The 26712-nt window shown below is 29.7% G+C and overlaps 1 protein-coding gene across 1 annotated transcript; it reads left to right on the top strand.

The window, feature by feature from the left end:
* The first annotated feature begins 20219 nt into the window (after positions 1–20219).
* Positions 20220–24389, top strand: LOC144553965 (putative protein phosphatase 2C 73). The gene is made up of 5 exons (XM_078302138.1): positions 20220–20603; positions 22419–22727; positions 23207–23324; positions 23420–23643; positions 23957–24389. The coding sequence occupies exons 1-5, from the start codon at positions 20394–20396 to the stop codon at positions 24134–24136; spliced, it is 1041 nt and encodes a 346-aa protein (XP_078158264.1). The 5' UTR covers positions 20220–20393; the 3' UTR covers positions 24137–24389.
* The last annotated feature ends 2323 nt before the right edge of the window (positions 24390–26712 follow it).

The raw sequence follows: 26712 nt of genomic DNA, 5'->3' as shown, positions 1-26712 counted from the left end.
AAACTTTAATATGTAATACTGCATCACTCATAAAATATATGTGATTCCTACAGATTGAGATGTTATATATAAAATCAATTCAATAAAAGTTAAGCTTACAAACTACTTTGGTAAAGTTAAGTTCATGCTAATATTACTTTACATCTTTAAATTTTACTAGAATTAATTTTCAGATTTAGCCTATAAAGGAGATATATATATATATATATATATATATATATATATATATATATATATAGAGGAGGGATCAAGTTACAACATCATTTTTTTTTCATTTTCAAAGTCCAAATCGTCGATCCAAACCGTTAGATATTCAATCTATATTAAAATGTGCTTGCAGACCAAATTTTACATTTTTTGAAATTTTTTTGCTATTTATTAAGATGGGTACAAAATCGCTGTTTTTATTAAAATTCTGCACCATTAAAAACAGCAATTTTGTACCCATCTTAATAAATAGCAAAAAAATTTTAAAAAATGTAAAATTTGGTCTGTAAGCACATTTTAATATAGATTGAATATCTAACGGTTTGGATCGACGATTTGGACTTTGAAAATGAAAAAAAAATGATGTTGTAACTTTGTTGTAACTTTCAAGTGTTGTAACTTGATCCCTCCTCATATATATATATATATATATATATATATATATATATATATATAGAGAGAGATGGGCTATGGTGCATTGCAATGCACCAACCCTCTTATGCATTGCACTATTAATCATGGATTTAAAGTCCAAACGACTAATCTGAACCGTTCATCTTGTTCTTCATATTAATATGTGCTTGGGGACCAAATTTTACATTTTTTGAAATTTTTTTACTATTTATTAAGTAATTTTGAAAGTCGCTGATCTGATGGTCCAGAAAATTTTACTGTTTTTACTGTTCACAGCAAAACAGCAATTTTCAAAAATACTTAATAAATAGTAAAAAAATTCCAAAAAATGTGAAATTTGGTCTCCAAGCACATTTCAATATGGATTAAACACCTAACGGTTCGGATCGGTCGTTTGGACTTTAAATCCGTGATTATAGTGCAATGCATAAGAGGGTTGGTGCATTGCAATGCACCATAGCCCATCTCTATATATATATATATATATATATATATATATTTTAGAAAATATCGACAATAACTTCTAGAACAATCTTGGTACCATCCTGTTATAAAATTTAGGGCTTCATTCTAATTTAAGGGCTTAATATTTAGGCTTGTTATAAAATCTTGGTACCAAGTACCAACCTGTTATAAAATAACTTTTAATTAAAATTCTAGAAGTTATTGTCGATATTAAAAGTTCATTCTAATTAAAATTTTCTTTTCTTTTTTTAAAACTTAGTAGCGAATTTTCTTTGTATAATCATATGACGATCTTTTCTTAGAAAAGAGAACAATCTTGGTACCAACCTGTTATAAATGAAGCCCTAAATATTAAGCCACATAAGATCAATTTATCTTTTATCTTTTGAGAATCTATATTATTATATAATAAATGAGGTTCAAAGACTCTCTGTTGAGAATCTACATTAATTTATATTGAAGCTCAAGAAATATGTGGCATGCAATCTTCTAAATGAGAGTGAGAATAAATATATTATTTTATAATAAGAAGAAATGTGTGGCTGCGCATAGTTTCAATCAATGTCATATTGAAAATCATGAAAAAAAAACCTCAAACTATGGATATTTTTCATGGTTTGAAATTAAAATTTTAAATCTGAAAAATTTTCACGGTTTGAATATTTTTTAAAATTCGGCTTAATTCTATTTATTTTTATTAAATATTTTTACAAAATAGGTATTTTTAAAAATGTCGGCAAAGCATGGCACATAGTTTCATTGCGCTTTATGGAATGATTTATGGTGGTTTATATATTTGCAGACAGAAGCTGACGTAGAAAGCTCAAATGAGTTAGTGCCATTCTTCTCTTTAGAAAAAAATTGATAGAAAAAAGGAGAGATAGATAGAAAAAAATTGATCTCACAAAAGAACTGAATTGTTAATTCAATTTCTTTACTCATTTTCTAAAGGATTGTACGTCTTCAAATTTAAGCATATAAATTCAAAATTTAATGAAACCTTAGCACTTAAGCATTACTTAGTTTTTTTTAAAATTAATGTAAAGAGACCTTTTTTATTTTTAATTGTCTGTGGCAAAAATTTGAAGATCTCATTTGATACATAAAGCAAACTAAATTATAATTATGACCAAAAATAAAATTCTAAATTGGAGGTGTGACATGACATGATGTTGATTTTTCTTATTTTGTAGGATTGGTGGCTATCTGATATGATATGACCTATATGTATCATTGGATCAAGTGGAAATGTGGAATCCCCATCATTTAATTTTAACTTTATTCAGGCGGCCTGGTGGGTACAGCTATTTATTTTTTGAGTTTATATCAATATTTGGTGGCAATATTGATTATACCATAAGTAGATTATTTTTATTTTACCATAATTATTGATTATACCATAAGTAAAAAGGGAGTGAACTCAACTAGTTTAACTTAAATATTGATTAAATATTATATAGCATAATTAAAAATATTGATTATACCATAAGTAGAATTTTTTTTTATCAAGTTTATTGGAGAAATTAAAATTAAGTAGAGAAAAATAATTTTATTTAAGGAAGCATATTAATTATACCATAAATTTGATGTATATATATTAACTTGAATTAATATGATATTTTATTTCATGGGTTTAATAAAAAAAAACAATTTAAAGAGTTGAAAATATGATATTATATTTAACAAAAAAATAATTAGCTTAACAGAAAAATTGGCATGCATGTTATTGTCACAAATTCAACTTAGAAACCAAATATGGCTTGTATCAATTAATTTGTTTTTCCCGTAAAAATATGATATTAATTTAAAGTTATTTTAATTTTAAACTTTTGCATCTAATTTAAGTTTTTAAGATATTTTTCAAATGTGTATGATCATATTCTTAAAAGAAAGAAGCTTTGTTACAAATTACTCAGAATTTGATCACCTTGTGCTAGCTATAGATTTATCTGAGGATTTCTAGTTGGCCTAGACTTTTTGCTTTACAAAAATATCATATTAGTATGGCATTAATATGATAATTAGTCAATTAATCACTTTAAATGTATACTAATACTTGAAGCATGCACCTTCCTTTTCTTTCTTTCTTTCTTTCTTTCTTTCTACACAAAATTAAAATCCATGCTATCCCATGTGGAATTGGTGGATCAATGTCATACTCTTGTCATAGTTTTGATTTTGTTTTGTGAAAGCAAAGTCTAGCTAGTGGCTTTCTACAAATTTAGGATTCAACCAATTTATCAACTTGGTTAACTTTTGTACCTTAAAAGTTTTAAGTATTCTAAAAGACATTCTTCAATAGATGCAGTGCACTGAATCTACATTATGTACGACTGTACCAAATGTCGAACCAAAGTTCTCTGTGGCCTTTGTGGTGATTCATTCTGTGCAGTGACTCACCAACACTTTGGATCTCATTACGGTTTACGACAAAATTCATTTACCCGTTAATTTTATCCTATAATATTTGATAAGATGGATATGAATAAGATTTTCTTTTTGTTCGTGAGAGAAATAGATAAGGATGTGGATAAAGAAATCATTAGTTTATATATTAAAAGTATAGTTAAGAACTATTTCTAACTCGTTGTTCCATAAAGTAATAGATAATATTAAATTATGAATAAAAACATATTTTTTCATTCATATAACTATAAACTTTTATTGTATTATTACGAGATTGATTTATTCAATATTTTATATAGTTTTTTAGTTAGTAATTTATGATAAGTTTTGTCACTATGGTCTAATTAATTACTTATTTCAATTTGTAGCAAGTCAATTATGCCGCTCAAATACACATGCAATCACATTCAACTCATGAAAAGTAATATGGATTTAGTATTTGATATTCGTGATTTACCTTAGTATAATCACTTTCAGAATAGATACAGGAAGTTGCTAGCAAGTAGCAACTGACAAAACCAATCACAATTTATCTATAATTTATTTGAGCAAAAAGAATATATATTAGTTCTTGAATTTAAAGTTGACGATAACTCTTCTGTTAGTTTCGCAATTAGGTAGTGATATGGATATCTCATTGCTTTTTGCAATAACGCATGGGATTGGTGGGAGTTAGCTAACAATAGTGTCAAACATAGATCATTTGTGATCTCTGAAGTTGGTTACTTGCAAATTAGTATTAATTATGGGGACCTCACTAATGAGAATGTTCAAGTTAATAAATGCAAGTTTAGCCAGGACAATATTAGGGTTATGATTAACTATCTAGGGGGGTTTGTCCAAAAGATAGGAAGAGCAATAAGAAGAAAGTTGCTACGGTAAACCAAGATTTTTGCAAGGCTCTAATGAGCACATTGTTTATTTAGGGTAAGATTTGCTTCTGTAGCAGACCTTATCTATCGGGGAATCCATGACACTGACCCTTCAAAAGGTACAACCTTAGGTGAATTAGAAAGGTATCTAAAAAAAATGAAATTGGATAATTTTTGGAGGATTTGGGTTTTGATTTTAATGAATTAGATTTTGTTCATAACTGGAGCAGAATATATATCAGCCCTTCTTTTAAAAGCCAATGATGATATAACGTATCAGTGTTAAGGAAGAAAAGAAGAAGGGGAGAAAAAAAAAAAAAGTAATCTCCAAGTCATGCAGTTACAGCGGTACCAGATTTAGAACCCAAGTCCGTTGTGACTTTTGTGGAATTTCATTATGTGTAGTGAGTCACCAACACTTTGGATCTCATTACGGGTTTCAACAAAGTTTATTTACCCGTTAATTTTATTTGGTAAAGATAATTAGCACATTGTTTTGACTCCTGACCTGGTTTTGTTTGCCAAAGACAATCTCTGATGTGGAAAGTAAATATTCTTTGGTGGTATCTGATATGATTTAATCAATTCAGATCCATTTCTTTTCTATGATTGGTGGATATGTCATGGGGTTTGGTGGAAACCCCACTAATTATAGTGGACCCTCTCCAAAATTGTATGAATTTTATTGAACATCTTTATCAAGGATTATTACTATTTATTGAACTTTTTTTTAAGAATACTTACTTATATATTGATATCACAAAAATTAAATATTGATGTCATGAGAGATTTTTCATTTGAATTTTAAATTTATCTTTTATTAAACTTTTTGAATCATATGTAGATCACTTATTTATATTTTCAGGTATTCAGATTAATTGTTTTTCAAATAAATAAATAAATAAATAACACTAATGCCTTTTATGTGAAAAGTCATAAGAGTTCGAAATCCGGATAAAAAAATTCTCTGATAAATATCAATATATAACTAAAAGCTTGCACTCATAGCTAGTCTTTGTCACACAAAATTATGCTGACTATAATTCTGAAATAATTTATGAAAGTCACAAGAAATCACAAAAAAATAATTTCAGAATAATTTTATAATACGTTTATTTCATTTATTTGTTTGTAAAATACATACTGAAAATAAGTATCTCCAAAATTATTAGTGCTAATCATTTTGGGGCTATTTCTAGTATTCAAGAGTCAACCCACCATTGACTATCAGATTTATTAGTTGAACTTATTTTTAAAAACCTTCAATTATATATTTTTCAACAAAAACATTTCACTGCCAATATGAGATCTATATTTGGATTGTTCTTTGAAGTCTAATTACAAAGAAAGTCAAATCAAATTGAGGAATATTGAAGCATGAATGGTGGTGTATTATGAGTCACAGTGATAAAGATGTTTTGTTTAGGCAATCACTAAAAATAAATTAGAGCCACATGCCATTGGAATTTTCTTCCTTAGGATTTTTTTTTGATTTAGTTGTTAGATACCGGCCTTTTATTCTTGGCCATAAGTTACCCCAACCATTGATATTTTGCTGTCCTTGTTCTTTGTAATAATTTTGGTAAATGGTGGTGGGGGCTACCTACCCCCCCCCCCCCCCCCCCCCCCCCCCCCCCCCTATTTTGTCTTTCTAGGTGTGGTCATTTTCTTCACTTTTCAATTTTTATGCATGGAAATCTAGTGACCTTGGTCATTAGGTTTGGAGTTCAACAACTATTAATTTGACAAGGACATATACACTCACATGTTAATGTAAGAAATATTTGATGGGTCCATAAAAAAAACAATAATTATTAATTGGAGTTTCACCTTTAAAAAGTAACTATCAAGTCAAAGGGTACAACAAATCAACATCACTTGTTGTGGCCTCGTTTCTTTTGGAGCAATTTTATGTATACCTCTAAAAATCTTGAAATTATGTTTATTTTCTTTGTAATTTCACATTTACCCTTGTAAATGTCAAAATTTGACAATTTAACCCAATTTGTTGTCTTTTCAATTAAACTCATTTTAAAATTTCATTTTATCCCTTATTGAAAAAAAATATATATGTAGTATGTATAATAAAATGTTTAGTCTTTTCAATTGAACTCACTTGTTGGATGTTAAGCCACTCACCTCTTCAATATCCACAAGGGATTCTTCCTTCCGGGTTTCAAATCTGCAATCTCTCACACAAAAATGTTAAGTCTTTTAATTTGCTAGTTTCTGAGAGCAAATTGTTTATTTTCTACTTGTTACGTATATATAGTATATACCTTGAAATTAGCCATCTATCATCACAAATCAACTAATAGAAGCCTAAACATTTATCTTACACATTCTACATATATTTTATTTTTAATAAAGGGTCAAATGAAAAGTTTATAAATTTAAAATGAATTGTAATAGAAAATGCAATAAATTTAGTAAATTTGTGAGTTTTTTAATTTTTGAAGGGTAAATATGATATTATGAATTTTAAAAGGAGAAATTTGTAATTTCAAGATATTTGAAGGGTATGTTTAAAATTCTCCCCATTTTTTGTGAGGTGAAAATCAAAATTTGACATTCTCTAAAACATAATTTAGTAGCTTAGTGCATGCATGACCTTTCTATTTTTTTTTTTTTCTGTATGAGTATTTCATTGGACGGACCAATGAGTTGTTTCCAAATTTTTTTTTTATATGAGAAATTTTTGGCTCAACCCTTTAAATTCAAGCCCTTGTATCTCCATTCTATTATTAAGCACGTTGGGTGTCCGATCCGTCAACGGCTACGATTGAAAGGTGAAACTTCGGATTTAATCTCAGTCCTTCAATTACATAATTTGTCTTCTTTTGATTAAATGCATCTGTTTTATATATAGAAATCTAAATTTAGTTAAAAACATACCCACCACATGTGCTGCCATACGATACGTTACAATTAAAATTCAACAAATTCTGAAATTTAGCGATATATTTATCTGTTTCCTTATTTTTTTGTTTTCATATTTCTCCTCTTTAATTGAGAAGACTCCACCTTCCATTTTCTTATTTCTTTATTTCCTTACTTCTTCTTCGTTTCTCTTTTTTTGTTTCTATACATATTGGTGTGGGCAATTTAGAATATATTTCCAATATATAATATATCAATGTGTGTGTGTGTGTGTGTGTATATTCTATAAATTGGAAACAAAGAAGAATATAAATTGAAATGTGTGTGTGAATATATATTTCTCTTATAATATATGTGTGTGTGTATATATCCTATACATACACACGATAACACTTTTTATTTATGTTTTTTGATATCATATTATATATTGATATTGAATTGTTGTATGATATTTAATATTAGATTCAAATCGAGCTATTATTTTATACCATTGGTACTTAAAAATAAAGAATCATCACATCATCAAATTGTTATCAGAGGTCACGATTAAAGTTAATTAAAAATACATAATCATATAAATTTTCTATTAACATGTATTTTAATTTTTAAATAGTTATTAGTTTTATTGATATATTTGTTTCTTATAATATGTCCCGTTGCAACGCACGGATATTATACTAGTATAGAGTGATTTATCTCTAACTTATCTATTTTATTTTATTTTCAAATAATAAAATATAAAATAACAAAATAGGTTTGCAAGTTTTACTTTATCAGCTTTGCAAAATAACAAAATCCAATCTTAACATTTTTCTTTAAATCACAAACAATTATGGCAGTTCTATAACACAATATTTTTTTACCCAAAAAAATATCAAGCAATTAAAAACTAAAAATATGCATGGTTTAATACAAAATGGTACCATGTAAAACATATTATACTACTGAAATTAGCCATAAAGATATTAATTAAAAGTGAAATAGGAATGCTTACCACTAAATTTTATTAGCGTAATTAATTTAGTTTCAATAGATTGAACCAATAAAATAATATATGATTTTGGTCAAAATGAAAGGTGAGTTCTAGGTGTTTAAAAAAAAAAATCAAAGTATAGTGGTTAATTAAAAATGAATAATTTCCAGTGGAATTCATCGAGAAATTACGCTAAGATTGAATCTTGACTATTTTATAACATTACTTGAAATTAAAGAGGAAACCCACAAATTATTATTTTATGTTCTTTCCTTTTCAAAAGCTACACATTACAGCACATAGAAGAAAAAAAAAAACATTTTTAAAGGGGAGAATTTTGCAAACAAATAACATATCATTGACTTAAAATAAAAATAAAAATTTAAAAATTATGAAAACCAAAATGCAGAATTCCACATGCCGACAAAATCAAATTATTTACTGAAAATATTTTGATTCCATCCGAAAAAAAAAAAAATTTGTGTGAAAAGGGTAAAAACAAAACAATTATTTGTTTAATAACCATATTAATTGAAGTATTTAATAATGGCATCTCAAGGTATCTTGAGAAAACAATAATATCCTGACCTAGTCAGAGATTAGGTTTTGTGATCAATGGCATCAGAAAAAATAATTCATCATAACTTACAATTATTCTTGTGGTCCTTTTTTTTATTTGGAACCTGACAAATTCTACCATCTAAAAAATCAAAATTTGAAACACGTTATTCACAAATAATAGAAAAACATATCATGATAAATAAAATGTTTTTGAAAGCCCCCAATGATATATATTAATTAAATAACCATAATTAATGCAACAAAAACTTCTTAGGGTAATTTAGTTGGATACAAATCTACTGAAATTTTCAATCGTGAACAGTGACTCTGAAATCCATGTCTTTTCAAATCCAGTCGTCCAACTTTTTTGAGATTCATGCACAAAAAAAGTTGCTTTGAGATTCGTGCATGAAAAAAATTAAACATATGAATTCGAAAAATCAGAGATTTCAGAAATTGTTTACACAGGAAGAATTTCAGCAGATCTATTCCAAACTAGCAACATAAAATTCTTACGTGCTTAAATTTGTTACTAATATTTTCAAAATATATAAATTACTGAAGATCTCTGGCGTGAAAAAGTAAAAAATAGTGATGAGAATGATGGCAAATATACAATAAAAGAATGAAAAAAGAAGCTTGAGTGTATTTGTGTCAAACAAGAAATAGAGAGAATATAATAATATTTTTTTGTCACTCTTTGAGATAAGTCGGCTGTAAAAAAATTAATAGTTCAAAAAAAGATAATGACAGTCAATGAATGAATGAGACATGAACAATTTCATAGTGGCAATTGTGGTTTATCATCCAATTAACAACCCCTTAATGATTATTAGTGGGCACTAATCTAACACTAAACTATAATTAATTTAGTAGCTGATGAAAGATAAGATTGTAAATTTGGAACATTTGACCTATCATGATAGTAACAACTTTACCAACTATCTAGATCTTTTGTAACTATTAGCCATGTGGTGTTATGTGTAACATAACACTTAGTCAAAAAAGGAGGATATTAGAAAAACTCAACAATAATCTCAATTCAAAAATTTAATTCTATCCAACACCTCAATAATTTTTGTTTTCATGTTTTTGTTTAGTTGCATCTTAAATTGAGGAATAAGAGGCTTCAAACAAGAATTACCTTTTAAGATGTAGTAAAAACTGAGTTACTGTAGAATAAATTTAATTATTTTTCAGGTGAATTAACTTATTTTTCTCTGTGAGACTATATGTTAGAGACCAAATTATATATATATATATAAATTTTTTTTTTTTTGGAACTTTTTACAAATTTTTTTAGGTAGGTACAAATCAGTGTTTTTTTTGTTTTTCAAAAGATTGTGGACCATTCAAAAATATTAATTTTGTACCTATCTAAAAAAATAAAAAATATATAATAAATTTGGTCTCCGACTACATTTAAATATGAATATCATGTTGTGCAGTTTGAATCGATTGTTTGGACTTTACAAATATAAATGAAGGTGTGAGTTATGCCAATTTTTTTATTAATATCCAAAATGAATAATTAATTTCAAATTATACAACCTTTCGGACGAAAATTAAAAGAATACCCAAACCGTAAAAAAAATTGCAGTTTTGGATTTACTTTTCGTAAATTTTATTTATGGTTTCAACCTTACCAAAATTGCAAAAAAAAAAAAATTACGATTTTTAAATTCACGGTTCTGAAAATGAAAAAAAAATTGCGAACTTAGATTTTAGGTGGAAGGATTTTTGTTGTATAGTATGTGGCTTCAAATGGTCGAAATTTTTAAATATACCATACCCCAAAAAAAAAAAAAAAAAAAAATCAAATAACCACATTTTCTGAAAAATTTGAATTTTGACACGGCCACATCCTCTAGATGCGGCCCCTATGTTAACCATTAATAGAGAGCCGCATCCTCTAGATGAGGCCACTCTTTTTTTTTTCCTTGAAAAAAGAAAAAGAAAAAGAGGTGACCGCATCTAGGGAATGCAGCCTCTAGTAATGGTCCGCATCTCTTACATGCAGTTCCCAGAAAATGGATCGTACCTAGGGAATGCGGTCGTGTTAAAAATTCAAAATTTTCAAAAATATGGTTATTTGATTTTTTTTTTTTTTTTTTTAGTATGGTATTTTTAAAAATTTCGGTTCAAATGAAGAGCTTAAAAATATATTTAATAATGCCGACATGAAGAGCCGTTTCACTGTGTGGCTTCAAATCTGAAAAAAGGCATCACGCAAGGAGCCAAATAATAATGCCAAAAGATGATTGTACCACACTCATGTACGGAGCCGCAGAATAAGAATTTTTTTTATAAACAATAATTAGAAAATTTATTTTTATCAAACCAACATGATTAATTTTATTTATTTATTTACAAAAATCACAAGGATCGAAATGGCATTTTGTTCCTGCATTATTTTTGGGACCGAAATGTCATTTCGGTCCTTATGATTTTTGTAAAAAAATAATAATAATCATGTTGGTTTGATAAAAATGAATTTTCTTATTATGGTTTATAAAAAAAAAATTCTCAAAACAGCCGTTTGTAGTCAAATCAAACTTTACTGTTTTTTTGGTTTTGTACACATTTAATATCCGATTTATAAAAAAAAACTTTACTGTTTTTTTGGTTGGATAAAAATATTATCTGATTTGTATTTGTACTCATTTAATATCTAATCCGTATTTGTATCCATTTAATATCTGATCAGTATCTATATGTGAAAAATAAATATGGATACAAATATGGTTTTACCACTATCTGATCCGTTTGCACCCCTAATTATAGGAAGCAGTAAATAAACAGACGGTTCAGATTAATTTCAGCTGGTCAAACTCTATCGGGTTCCCATAAAAACTATAATGGTTTGCTTTGAGATTCGTGCCAAGTTAAAAGAATGGTCCAAATTTACTTATTGCATCTAGGTACATGGGTTTTTTTTTTTTTTAATTCAATCATATGCATATACTCATTTTCATCCTAAAACATATAAAATTCATCACAATAAATAAATAGACGGTTGAGATTAATTATAGCTGGTCAAACTCAATCTGGTTCCCATAGAAATTATAAATATTCGCTTTAAGATTCGTGCCAAGTTAAAAGAACGGTCCAAATTTACTTATTGCATCTAGGTACATGGTTTTTTTTGTTTTCTAAACTCAAGCATATGCATATACTCATTTTAATCCTACTCAAACATATAATATACTTGACAAAATAAAACATGTGATGAATTTGATGGAAGTGTGAGCCACAATTAGTGCCACTTAGATTTTCAAAAGAGAATCCAGCATCTCTAATACTGACCACTATTTTCAAAGAGAATCCAAACCCATTTATTGTGCACAATATTTGACTTGGAAATGGCCCCCATTGACCATGTCATGTCAATAACAAAAAGTTGTTTGATCCCACTACAGTCCCCATTGAAATTTTCATGGACATAGAAATTTTGGTTTTTAGGTATTTTTTTGGGTAAATTTCGCTGTAGGTCACTAAACTTTGGTATTTGTCACGAATTGGTCACTCAAGTTTGATTTGTCCCTTTTGAGTCACTCAACTTTGTTATTTGTCCCAATCAAGTCCTTCTGTCATTTTCCATCCAAAAATTTAACGGAATATTCCTATTCCGTCCAAAAAATTAACGGAATATACTCATTCCATCCAAAACATTAACGGAATGAGCATATTCCATCCAAAATACTAACGGAATTAGCATATTCCGTTAAAATTTTGGATGGAAAAGAACAGAGGGACTTGATTGGGACAAATAACAAAGTTGAGTGACTCAAAAGGGACAAATCAAACTTGAGTGACCAATTCGTGACAAATACCAAAATTTAGTGATCTACAGCAAAATTTACCCTATTTTTTTTATAGTAAAAGTAGGAATCTAGTCTCCAAATTTTATTAGTTTAAATGAAAGAAAAAGACAGAATGAAATGAAAATTAATTGCAAAATTAGGAGTTAATATTTGTCCATGTCGTGCTTGAATATATGTGGTTTGGGTTTATGATTTGTGGAAGCTTCAAAATAATTTTCCAGTGGTGCAGAATTTTAATAAAACAGCGATTTCAAACCATCTTAATAAATAGCAAAAAAATTCCAAAAAATGTAAAATTTGGTCTCCAAGCACATTTAAATATGGATTAAACATCTAACGGTTCGGATCGGTCGTTTGGACTTTGCAAATCGGAAAATGACTTGGTTGCACGGGAGGGGTTGGTGCAAACGTTTTGATATTAGCCTATCTCTCTCTCTCTCTCTCTATATATATATATATAGAGTTAGGCTGGGGTGCTATGGATAGCATAGTGGCCTCTATGCTACGGCTCAATATTTGAGTTTTCAAAATTCAAACGGTCGATCCGAACCGTTCATCTTATTCTCCATATTAATATCTGCTTGAAGACCAAATTTTATATTTTTCTGAATTTTTTTACTATTTATTAAGTATTTTACAAAATTGTTGATCCAACGGTGGCTGCACAAAACAGTAAAACCGTTGGATTAGCGATTTTCAAAGTGGCTTAATAAATAGTAAAAAAATTCAGAAAATTATAAAATTTGGTCTCCAAGCAGATATTAATATGGAGAATAAGATGAACGGTTCGGATCGACCGTTTGGATTTTGAAAACTCGAATATTGAGCCGTAGCATAGATGCCACTATGCTATCCATAGCACCCCAGCCTAACTCTATATATATATATATATATATATATATATAGAGTACGGCTAACGCGCTTCCTCTAGCATATGGGCCGAAATGCTTCCGGTGGAAAGTTATAATTTTAAAATCCAAAAAGTCGATCTGAACCGTTCATCTTCTTCTCCATATTAATATCTGTCTGGAGACCAAATTTTATATTTTTCTGAAATTTTTTACTATTTATTAAGCCATTTTGAAAATCGCTGATCCAACGGTAGCTTCTGATTTTTACTGTTTGGTAAGCCACCGTTGGATCAGCAATTTTCAAAGTGGCTTAATAAATAGTAAAAAATTTCAGAAAAATGTAAAATTTGGTCTCCAGGCAGATATTAATATGGAGAAGAAGATGAACGGTTCAGATCGACTTTTTGGATTTTGAAATTTTAACTTTCCACCGGAAGCATTTCGGCCCATATGCTAGAGGAAGCGCGTTAGCCATACTATATATATATATATATATATATAAAGGTAGGCTATTATGGGAAGTAAAAAGAGTGTTTTACTTTCCGCTTATATCACTATTTTTAAAGTTTAAACAGTTGATCTGAATTGCTCAACATGGTCTTCTTATTAATATATACTTGGAGACCAAATTTTACATTTTTTGAAATATTTTTACTATTTTTAAATTTTTTTTTAAAATCACAATTTTTCATTAAATAAAAAATAATAAAAAAATACTGATATTCAAAAATTCTAAAAAAATTTCAAACATGATCGTTGCCCGTGAACTCACTTGAGTTTGACCCGGACTACAATGCCATTGTACGATTTGTACACAGCCAGATCCGAAGGGGGCATAATTATTTGCTATGTCACATGGAGAGAAAGATACAAACAACATTTTAGAGAAGGAATCAAAACGGTACAATTCATGACATGATAGAGGTACCTAGCTAGTGAGTTTGTCAGCTGCCTCAGTTGCATGGTACAATACACAAGGACAAATAAGAAAAAAAAAAAAATGTGATTTTCATTTTTTTACTTTTTATTTAGTTTGAAATTGTTTCGTAACATGAGAGTTGAAACTAGAGGTTTGCTAAAACCCGTAACGGGTTACCCGAATCCAGTCCGTCCGTACCCGTTACCCGAGGTACCCGTATCCGTGCTCAGGTATAGGCGGGTAAACGGGTACGAGTTTGAGACGGACAGGACACCATTATTTGAAAAAAAAACCGTCCAACCCGTACCCGCTGTACTCGTGCCCATTGTACCCGTGCCTGCACCCGTGGACCCGTACCCGAACCCCTTTACCCGTTGTACCCGCAACCCTTTACCCGTTTAACCCGTACCCGTTAACCCGTTTCAATTTAAAATTCAAATTTTTTTCAAAAATTCCCGTCGGTTCAAACAAAAAAAAAGAAAAAAAAATACCCGGACCCTACTCGAGGTACCCGTTACCTGTACCCGAGATACCCGTTACCCCTATCAGAGATGGGCACGGGTATGAAACGGGTAGGGTAGAGTTTTTGAAAAAAAAAATCCGCCTACCCGTATCCGTTCTACCCGAGTACCCGCCTACCCGTTACCCGTCCCGGATTTACCCGAGGTACTCGTACCCTACCCGAGAGCAAATCACTAGTTGAAACCACTTGTGTCGTAATCAATAGAACTTGAAGGCCTCACTGGAATGTTAAAACGGTAGGTTTATTTGAAATCGAAATAAAATATGCAAACTAAATTTTATTTTGGGTTTTAAAAACCGTGCTGACCCGATTGAATTAAAATGACTAACTAAATAAAAACCGAATCGTTTAAACTGAATTACATTTCGATTTGTTCGGTAATTTAGTTAAATTAAATTTAAAAAAAAATCAAAACTCAATACATACAACAATGCATTAATAATTTCATAGAAATAAATAATAAATAACATTACACATATTATTCAATTTCAAACAAAATAATACGTAGATGTTCAAAAATATTCAAACTAAAATAAAAGGAATCAATGATTGAATCAAACAAAAGATAAACCATACTTGGAATCAATATAATTCGATCGATTCAATTTAGTTGATTTTGAAAAGTCTAAACCGAACTGATCCATTTAAATTAAAATAATTTTAAATTTCAATTGAACATATCCATTTAAATCGAACAACTGATCCATCTTAACTGATTTTTTTCAATTCGATTAAAAATCAAATAAACCGAACCATTTGACCACCCCTAGCCCTCACCTTCATTTAAAAAAAATAAAAACAATTGAGGATTGATTGTGTATATAAATGTACAAATAACACCGTGGGTTTAAACTTTCATATCATGAATTTATTGACATATAAAAATATGATGTAATTATGTTACTTATCTAAAAGAAATTAAGATAGCTTTGAATTGGGAACATTGTGGACATTTCCATGAGAACGGTGTGAGGTGTCTATTAATTAAATCAATTAATGGAGGAGATGGGATGTTTTGATTTTTGAATAGCCCACAAAGATTCTGTGATTAACACCTGTAAGGCAATCAATGAATGAATAGTTTCCTCAAATACTTTGTACCTGTTTGCACTGTTTCCAATACTGTTAAGGTCATAACACAGTCTTCTAGTGATATTAGGTAGAGTATTAATTATACCCGTTAAGGGTATACCCTATCCTACCCGCCCGTGCCCGCCGCCCGAGGTACCCGTGCCCGAGCCCGGGTATGGGTCGGGTACTCGGGTACGCGGGTACGGTCAAAAAACGGACCGAACCGGTTTTTTTGGACAAATACCCGACCATACCCGTACCTGACTTTACCCTACCCGGTACCCGGGTACCCTTCTACCCTTACCCGTACCCGTACCCGTACCCTTATACCCGACCCAATAATTCAAACCCCAAATTCAAATTTCCCCCCCAAATTCAATTTAATTTCTGTTTTTAAAATTCTGTTTTTTAATTTCTGTTTTTAAAATTCTGTTTTTATTTCTGTTTTTTAATTTCTGTTTTTAAAATTCTGTTTTTATTTCTGTTTTTTAATTTCTGTTTTTTAATTTCTGTTTTTAAAATTCTGTTTTTATTTCTGTTTTTTAATTTCTATTTTTTAATTTCTGTGTTTTAATTTCTGTTTTTTAATTTCTGTTTTTAAAATTCTGTTTTTAATTTCTGTTTTGTAATTTCTGTTTTTAAAATTCTGTTTTAATTTCTGTTTTTTAATTTCTATTTTTTATTTATATTTATATTTATATTTTATTGTTTTAAAGTAAAAAAAAAAAACATAACAAAAACAAAAACAAAAATAACAGGAAAAAAAACGGAAAAAAAAAACGAAAACAAAAAAACCAGAAAAAAACAGCAAAAAAAAAAAAATATACCCGTACCCGGACCGCCCTACCCGTCAAGGGTACACGGGTACGGGTATAGGACGGGTAGGGTATGGTTTTTGAAAAAAATACCCGACATACCCGTACCCGTCATACCCGTACCTGAGACGTACCCGTACCCGCCCCACCATTAATACACTGATATTAGGTATGGTCATTTAGTTAGTTTACCAAAATAATTGAAGGCATTCATTTAGTATGAGATGAATTAATGAACACAATCTAAACATGAATGCATTCCGATTTGCTGTCTCATTTAATACTTGTGATTTTCTTTCTTCTGATGCTTCGAACCAAAGATTTGAATAGCGGAATAGCTAAAAAAATAACGCTATGTCCATATAACGCTGCTATAGCGGGCTATAGCCATTGAGTAATGATTACTAAATACATGTGTTTTAAAATACATAATGTATTGTCAAATATTAAAACTCAGGATAGTATTGTAATTCTTTTAAAATACATGATGAAATAAAAATTAAGATATTGACCAAATTAGAAATTAAAGGAGCCAAAGAGTTACAAATGCCAACTACAAAAAGAGTTTATATCAATAGTTAGCTGCTCAAATTTGTGAATGATTGTCCTCTTTTTCGTTTTTGCCCATCAATTCAATAACTAAAAAGTTTATTATTATTATTATTATTATTATTATTATTATTATTATTATTATTATTATTATTTTTACAATGCATATTTGTTGTTTGTTAAATCACTATGCATTTATGTTACATGTAAATCGATCTATATGTGTAAATCTATATATGTATGTCCTCATCTTTTAATTTGTTTTATTTTTATGTATATGTGTACAATTCCAATTTATTAATAACATCTCAAATTTATATGAAGTAATTTCTTTTATTTGATTCATATCTTTATTTTCAAAGTGCAACAATTGATCCAAACCACTCAACATAAACTCTACATGTAAATGTACATGGAGGCCAAGTTAAATCCTTGTAAAATATGATATATTCATGTTACTTATATATAAAGACGAGTGAGTCTATGGTACTATGCATATTACGATTTGGCACAGTGCTACGGCTCTATATTCGAGTTTTCAAATCCTAACGGTCGATCCGAACCGTTCATCTTGTTCTCCACATTAAAATGTGTTTGGAGATCAAATTTTACATTTTTTGAAATTTTTCTACTATTTTTTTAGATTGATTGAAAATCACTGTTTTTGGATGGTCAAGAATTTTCAGATCAAGTAATTTTCTAAATATCTAAACAAATAGTAAAAAAATTTTAAAAAATGTAAAATTTGGTCTCCAAACACATATTAATATGGAGAACAAGATAAACAGTTCGGATCGACCATTAGGATTTAAAAACTCGAATATAGAGCCGTAGCATGACAACAACCCGTGATATGCATAGTACCATAGACTCACTCTATAAAGATAGCTTTGAATTGAGGACATTAGGATGAGAAGGGTGTACTTAATTAGGTCAAGGGAGAATTGTTTTGAATACCCCACAAAGATTCTGTGATTAACACGTGTAAGGTAAGCAATGGATGAATAGTTTCCTCAAATACTTTTTACCTATTTACACTGTTTCCAATACTGTTACAGTCATAACACAGTCTTCTAGTGCTATTAGATATGGTCACTGGTTGAGCTTATTTATTTATTATTATTTTTTTTTCAAAATGTCAAAGTTTGTCGACATGATTTCTAAAATTAAACTCATTTTTTTCAGCTTAGTAAAAAATAAATAAAAAAATAATAAGAGCATATCCATTCTAATAATTGAAATAAATTTCTAAATAACTGTCAACCAATATTTAGATATTAAAGCCTCTAAAACTTTTAAACCTTCGTATCTCTGAAATTAATTTTTGAATTTCTAAAATAATCACGTGACGATTAGAAATAATTTGAGCGAATCGTTTCGTTAGCGTGACGATTAGAAATAGTTGTTTAAATTGGAATAGAAATCTAAATAAGAAATTGAGCACATCTTTGAAATTGAAATAAAAATCATCACGTCATATTATAAATCTCAAAGTTTTTTGAGATGGAGATGCTCCAAGTATGAAATAATTGAACCGCATCTAGAAATAATTAATTAGTCAGAGGAACACATCTATAAATAATTAAGTAGTCATATTGGTTGTCTTATTTGGTACTTAGTTTTTTTTTTTTTTTCTTCTGATGCTCCAAACACATATATTGAGTCATGAGTACAAAATACATGTGATTCAAAATCATACATAATATAAAGGTTCTAAATAGCGCGCGTTAGCGGCGCTATAGTGATTTTGGACCATAAAAGTTATGGCGCTATCAGCGCAATAGCGGCGCTATATGGCCATAACGCCAGTTTTTTAACCATGGTGTTATGATGCGATAAACGTTATTTAAACCTTTGCATAATATTGTCAAATATTAAAAACTCCGACTAGTATTGTAATTCTTTTAAAATACATGATAGAAAATAAAAATTAAGATATTGATCAAATTAGAAATTGGGTAACACCCAGTTTTCAACCTTCACAAGTTTCCGAGTACTTAGTCCAAAAATGTATGTACTAATTCACTTTTTTTTTTTTTAATACATGGTCTCTGATTAAATTGTCAAAAACATATATGTAAATAAAATATTTTTCCTTTCTTTTCAAGTTGATTTCAAACCCAATAAAGAAAACCTCTTCAACCTACCTAGCCAGGGGGGTTAATGGGTAGGATACGGGTTGGGAAGAGGCATTTTCATACTGTATTCGTTGTAATAACGCAAAAAAAATCTTTACTCTTATCAATCTTTTCAAATACGGTACGGAGTCGGATAAACAGTTAAACAAGTGCCATTAATATTTTAATTTGTTCTTTCAATAAAATATTTTTCAAAACAAGAAAAAAAAATAATAAATACCACTAATTTGTATTATGAAAATTTAATAAAATATAAAACTTTATTGTTTCATGTATCTTCATACAAATTATATCTATATATATATAATTTTATTTTAAAAAAATATCTTATACGAAAACATGCAAAATAATAGAAATAAATTGTTATCTTTATCCATACTTGATAAGCTAACAGAAAAGAAATCTTATCTTTATCCATATTTTTGGATATGATATGAGTCAGATAAACGGATAAAAAGGATGCCATTGACACCCCAAACGGTTTAGGCTAAACCTACCTATTGAACATTCAACTAATTTGTTTGCTATTTCTGATTCGATCAAGAACATTATGATAAACCAGCTGTTCAACATAAATAATTGTGCATATTATATATAAGAGATTTCTCTCACGTGTTTTCTCCAAGGAAGAAATTGCAGTTATTAACTTTAGAGGGGGTTCGCTGCAAAAAAAGCTATATTTTTTTTTATCATTCTCCGTGGTTTCAACACCAACGGTAAGATATATACAGCAACAAAGACTTGTCACCACAAGCAACAACAGTCTCATCTCACATTAATTACATAACAGAGACAAAGAGAGAGAGAGAAACCCATAACTCCATGACTCAAGGAGTTGTAAATTCTCCTTTCTAGAGAGAAAAAGCTTGAATCTCTAACCCAAAGTTGAGATCTTTACCTCAATTGTACCCACAAGTTTGCTAAGATGGGGCAAATTTCTAACTTGTTGAATGGGTTGGTGAATTCAATCTCTCCAAGGAAAGAGAAGAAAGGGCAACAAGAAGAAGAATTGAGAAAAGAGATTGTGTTGAAATCTTCAGGTTGGGTTGATGGTACCGGGTCCAATTGTTTTGTATCGGTTTATTCTCAAACGGGTCAGAAAGGGGTCAATCAAGATCGCTCCATTGTTTGGGAGGTACTCTCTCTCTCTCTCTAACCATGTCAGGTGCAAATTTTTGGGTAAATTTTTTAACAGAGTAGTTTTAGCTTCATGCAGAGCACGAACTATATGTAGTGCTGTTTTGATTCTATAGTCCGCGCACTGCATGAAGTAAAAGTTGCTCAGCTAAAATATTACACAAATTTTTGGACCTCTATTCTGTGTTGATATTATTGTGAGAAATAATTTGGTAATGTTTAAGGTTACAAATGTAAATTTGCAATTTTATCCAGTTTATGTTCATATACTTCATATTTTATCTTAAGAAAGGTTATCTGAATTTTTTTGTTAATCTATAGAAGACATGGAAAAACCAAAAAAAAAAGAAAATCATATTGACTTTTCTGATGGCTTAGTTTTTTTTTTATAATATTCATCAAGGTTACCATTTTCAATAAACTACCATTTTTTTTGGAATATCAACAAGTTAGATACTTAATTCTTCTAATTGGAAATATAATATAAGATGGAAAGAATCTCTTAACTTTGGTATATTTGACAACTAATTAAAGGACAAATATGTGGTTGGTTGGTACTTAATTAGTACATTGTTGTTAGTGTAGGTTGCAACTACACTGCTGATTATGAATTTATAATTTGATCCCTATTTTTTTCTATAATAAAGTAGATTTCATATAAGAATTTAAAATCTTTGACATAATATATATTATTTTAATGTTTTAGTTTGAAAAAGAAAGCCTTCTTTTTTCATAACAACATGCTACAAATTGATTTTTCACCTTGCACTGTTCAAGGTAAAAAAAAGATTTATTATGGAATCTACCAAGAATTATTTAAGAGTCAGGCAGGTAGGCAAGAGCAAGATTTCTGGAGATTAGATGGAATATTACTTAAAAATCAATGATATTTCAAGATTCCAATTATATCTTGTATGAGTTTGGTCTCTCCAATTTGTGTTTTTTTAGGTAGTTTCTCTCGGTTTGTTTTGAAATTTGTCGTTGTAATGGATCCATTAAAAAAATAAAGTTTTTTTTTATTTTGCACAACTTTTATTAAATGAGGCAGGATCCAAGCCAGCTGCCATTTTTCATTATTTATTCTTAATAGTTTCTTTTAATTTATTACATAGGACCAGGTACAGAGCATTTTTTTTTTTTATTGAAACATTATATACTTGTGAGCATTTTTTTATAGGGACTAAAGAGAAAAAAAATAACTCCGCTCAATTGAAATAGTCATTCATCATAGTAAAATGATCTTTTGTTATTATCAATTTATTTTTCTTTTTTGAGTGGGTCAAAGTTTTGTACCTGAAAGGTTCTTCTGCCTCTAATATAATTTACCTCAAGGTCCCAATAATTTTCAAATTTCACGAAGTCATACTATCATATATGCTTTTTGACATTTCTTTCATTTTATAATTCTGCCTCTGTTCTTCAATATATCATAGTTCTCTCCAAACCTTTTAACTATCCTTGTTTTTTTTTTTTTTCCAATTGCTAAGTAAGAAGTCATTCATCACACTTCTTTTTTATTTTTTATTGAATTTTTATTGAATTTTTATTTATTTATTTGTTTTTCCTTTTTGAGGGGGGCACAATTTGAATATTTTATTCTCTACATAATTAAAAAGTTTACCAAATAAGTCTTCCTATTAAATTGTACATGGCCCTGAAAATTGCAAATTTGCAAAAATTCCTCTCCCATAAAACATATTTTCTGTGCCTCTAAAATGAAAATTACATCAGGGTCCCTGAGATTTTTATATTCCATAATCCATCTTCATACCAAAATTAAACAAATATTTACCAAAGGCACTGTGTTGCACAGGGATTTGGGTGCCAAGACGACACAATATTTTGTGGGGTTTTCGATGGCCACGGTCAATGGGGCCACTATGTAGCCAAGCATGTAAGGGATGCTATCCCGGCCTCTCTCCTTAGTCATTGGCAAGAGGCAGTTGCAAAAGAATCCTCTCTCATCTCTTCTTCTCCTACTGAAAAAGAAATTATAAACCAATTCAATGTGTGGAGACATTCTTCTCTCACTGCTTGTGAGACTGTTGATAAAGAGCTTGAGAGGTCCCGTAGTATGGATACCTATTATAGCGGTACCACTGCGTTGACTTTGGTCAAACAGGTATAGTGGCGCTTTTCCTTGTGACACCTTTTTTCACATACTACCATTCTTTGTATTATTGTATGTGTGTATGAGTGTGATTTTCTGTATGATACTGTCCAACAACCTATGTGTAGGGTTTAGGGTTTAATTTTTTGAATTACTTTGGTTTTTCGGTTTATTTGTGTATGTATTGTGTTATGACCTATTAAACTTTAATCTCTCTTATTTCGGTTTAACCAAACTAACCAAATTTACTTTGGTTATTTTGGTCCGGTTGTTATTCGGTTGACAAGTTTAATTTTGTTGGTTCGGTTGTATTTTTGAAAACCAAATAAATTTTGGTTTGACTATTTTTATTTTTATCCGAGCCGACCGAACACCCTTACCTATGTGATGAAATGCCTGTACCAATTAAATGGTATGGTCCATCTACCTGTCTTGCCAAAAACTTAAAACTTTAGGGATTTAATCATATTAATTTTGAATTTTCTAAATAGGGTGATTTGATGGTAGTATCAAACGTGGGTGATTCTAGAGTGGTATTAGCCACCACCTCTGATGATGGACGCTTGGTGCCTATACAACTCACCGTCGATTTGAAACCTAACTTGCCTCGTATGTTCTAATCATGACGTGTATACTTTTTTTTTTTTCTTTTTAAATTTTAATATTTTCTAAAGTGTTTAGTGTGATATGTGAATCTTATACAGAGGAGGTGGAGAGAATAAAGGAGTGCAATGGCCGGGTGTACTGCTTGGATGAAGAACCGGGTCTACACAGATTGTGGCTACCTGATGATGATTCTCCCGGGTTGGCTATGTCAAGGGCTTTCGGAGACTTCTGTTTGAAACGCCATGGCCTCATTTCAGTGCCAGATGTTACACAGAGAACGATCACAAGTCGAGATCGCTTCGTTATTCTGGCAACTGATGGGGTATGAACAATAACCTCATATTTTCATTCTCTTTTTTATTTTTTTATGTTTTCACCTCAGGGAACACACATATTTTCACTGTTTTATATATATACATATATATAATATATATACATATATATAATATATATACATATATATAAAGGGTAACAAGAAGTTGAACCTATAAAAAAAAATGTATTTGGCTGTCGAAGGATATACATACCGGCTTGAATGCGCCAAAAGTTATACAGAAAAATAACGATTTTAACAGATGATACAAAAATAAAGGGTTACTGTTTCTGATGTTCAATTAATTTATTTTTGAAATAAGGTGTGGGATGTGATTTCAAATGAAGAAGCAATACAAATTGTATCATCAACTCCTGAGAAGCACAAGTCGGCAAAACGGTTGGTAGAATGTGCGGTTCGTGCATGGAAGCGCAAGAGAAGAGGGATAGCTGTCGATGATTGCTCGGCAATATGCCTTTTTTTTCATTCATGTGCACAATGATGTTAATATTCTGTGGTCAAATCTGTATGGATGTTGGTGGAAATAAGTTTTATCAATTCAAGAAAAAATTTTGTTTGTGTTGATTGGGGTCAAATTATTCATTCAAAACTTGTGGGTTATGGAGAAATTTCTCTCTGCTGCTCCTTTGGAGCTTGGAATTATCAATGGAGTTGGGCCTTGCACCAATTTTTTTTTGTTTTGTTTTTCTTTGATGCCTTTCAAGAGTGGAGATGAAGGGGTATTTTGAGAAAAACCTTAAGAGAAAATGAAAAAGAAGAGATGGGTTTGTAAATAAATTCCTAAATTAATTTTGTCATTTAGTTGGGATTTTTTTTCTTGAATTTTTTGAATGAAAGGAGATGGGTTTGTAAATAAATTCCTAAATTACTTTTGTCATTTATTTGGGATTATTTTTTTTTTTAAATAAATATAGCCTAGAATTATATTACTACTAAAAATGTCATTGCATGGCTAGAAAATCCACTGACAACCTTTCCTTAAAACTCTTTATGGGCTTTAGCCACACGGCCCACACACACTTCCCTGCTAATGAGTAGGATCAATTTATGAAGTGTGAAAAGCCCAGTTTGAACTCGGCCCATCAAATCCATGCTCAGCCTGGCTAAAATACTGGTATTAACATGCCCTTTTTGCTGTCAGGATAGTAAATTTTGTGTTTTCATGGGGGCCCACAGCATGATTACACATAATAAACCACAAATTGAACCGTACTCATTCGGGTTGTAATTTCTCAGGTTCCATCACACACAAACACACAAAAAAGCTCATTCTTTTGCATGTTAAAAATCAATCAAAATTTATTAGTGAATTACCCTAAATTTATTTTAGAATTATTTGCAGTTAATATATAAGATTCAAGTTTCCTACTGAGATGGAGAGATTACTGGTACAGATTTAGATCTATCCCATCTACCATCCTCCCCACACGAGCTTGCAATAACTACAAAAATATTAAAATAAAATAATAGTTTAGTAAATAAAAAGAAGACTATGGTACTATGCATAGCGCAGATTAGTATGTGCTACAACTCAATATTTTTGTTTTCAAAATCAAAAGTCGATCGGAACCGTTCAACATGATCTCCATATGAAAATGTACTTGAATATTAAATTTTACATTTTTTAAAATTTCTTTACTATGTTTTTAGATAGATAGAAAATCAATACTTTTGAATGGTCTAGAATCTTTAGATTAAGAGATTTTCTATCTATCTAAAAACATATTAAAAAAAAGAGAATTCTAAAACAAAAGTAAAATTTGATCTACAAGTATATTTTCATATGGAGATCATGTTGAACGGTTATTGTTGGGACTTTGAAAATAAAAATATTAATCCATAGTACAGATTAATATGCGCTATTCATAGTACCGTAGCCTCACTCAAATAAAACTTAAAGCATGTCATACAACCCGTAGATACATACATTGTTGGTATTGAACCCAATAACCCTCGTTACTATGCCATTGAGAAAAAAAACAAGTTAATTAGAAGCTTAATTGATAAAAGATACATCTTGGGTATGAAGCCAATAACAAGTTCACCAATGAACTGGTACAAAGATCCAGCACAGAATACGAGGTCGGTCAAATGCTGGGTGTTGATTTTTTTTTTTGAATGTAGTTGCATCACTCGTAAAATAGACGTGTTTTAACAATTTATATTCATCATTTAAAATCAATCAGATAAATTTTAGAGTTATTCAAAATAAACTTAATGAACTTAAGAACACCCTAGTTCTACTCATCAAATGAAATTTGATTATAAATTTTATAATCAAATGTTGTTTCAGTATCCCTAATACTTTTTTGAATTTGCAATTAAACACAAGACAAACAATTTAGAGGATTCTTTCTACTAAGTTCTTACCTGAGGGACCCACTTATAACTGACATATGTCGGTACGATGCCTTTTTCATTTTGCAACCCATATCTTTGGTCCGAATTCTACTATATATCTTTAGTTCTTTACATATTTCCCAAGCTCTCTATAAAATAATGTTTTTAATAACCATAAATAAAAAAAATAATTAATCAAACCAACTTGATTGCTTTGAATTTTACAAAAATCATAACAAATAAGTTGTCATTTAGGTTCGAAGTATTTTTTTTTTTTCAGGACCGAGATGCCAGTTCGGTTGGAACCGTTTTCACATATTAAAAAAAATGATGTAACTATTGAATAAAACTAGTGAAAATACCTCGGACCGAAATGACATCTCGGTTCCGAAAAAAATACACACTTTGGACCGAAATGATATCTCGGTTCTTACGATTTTTGTAAAAACTAAAACAATCAAGTTTGGTAAATCATTTTTTTTTTTTGGTTTTTAAAAAAAATTCCCCATCTTACAATTATTAAAAATAAAAATAAATTGATATTGAAGAAAAATCATGTGAAATTGACGTGCATTATTTAACTTGTTATTTTTTCTTGCCAGCAATTGAAACTCTGGTTTTTTTTTTTTTTTTCGTTTTTTTTTGCGCTAGTGTTACTATCATACGAATAATTAACTTGGTGAAAAAAAATAATTAACTTAAAAAGGTGAATCTTCT

Source organism: Carex rostrata, chromosome 5 (assembly GCF_964058835.1).
Source record: "Carex rostrata chromosome 5, lpCarRost1.2, whole genome shotgun sequence".
NCBI lineage: Eukaryota > Viridiplantae > Streptophyta > Magnoliopsida > Poales > Cyperaceae > Carex > Carex rostrata.
Note: the sequence above shows the minus strand (reverse complement) of the source record. Positions and strands in the feature narration are given on the sequence as shown.

What these genes read in the sequence shown, in the direction of transcription:
- LOC144553965 (XM_078302138.1), top strand. Translation starts at nt 20,394, where the DNA reads ATGGGGCAAATTTCTAACTTGTTGAATGGGTTGGTGAATTCAATCTCT. An exon ending in CGTTGACTTTGGTCAAACAG is followed by an intron (nt 22,728 to 23,206) that starts GTATAGTGGCGC and finishes TTTTCTAAATAG; the next exon opens with GGTGATTTGATGGTAGTATC. An exon ending in TTTGAAACCTAACTTGCCTC is followed by an intron (nt 23,325 to 23,419) that starts GTATGTTCTAAT and finishes AATCTTATACAG; the next exon opens with AGGAGGTGGAGAGAATAAAG.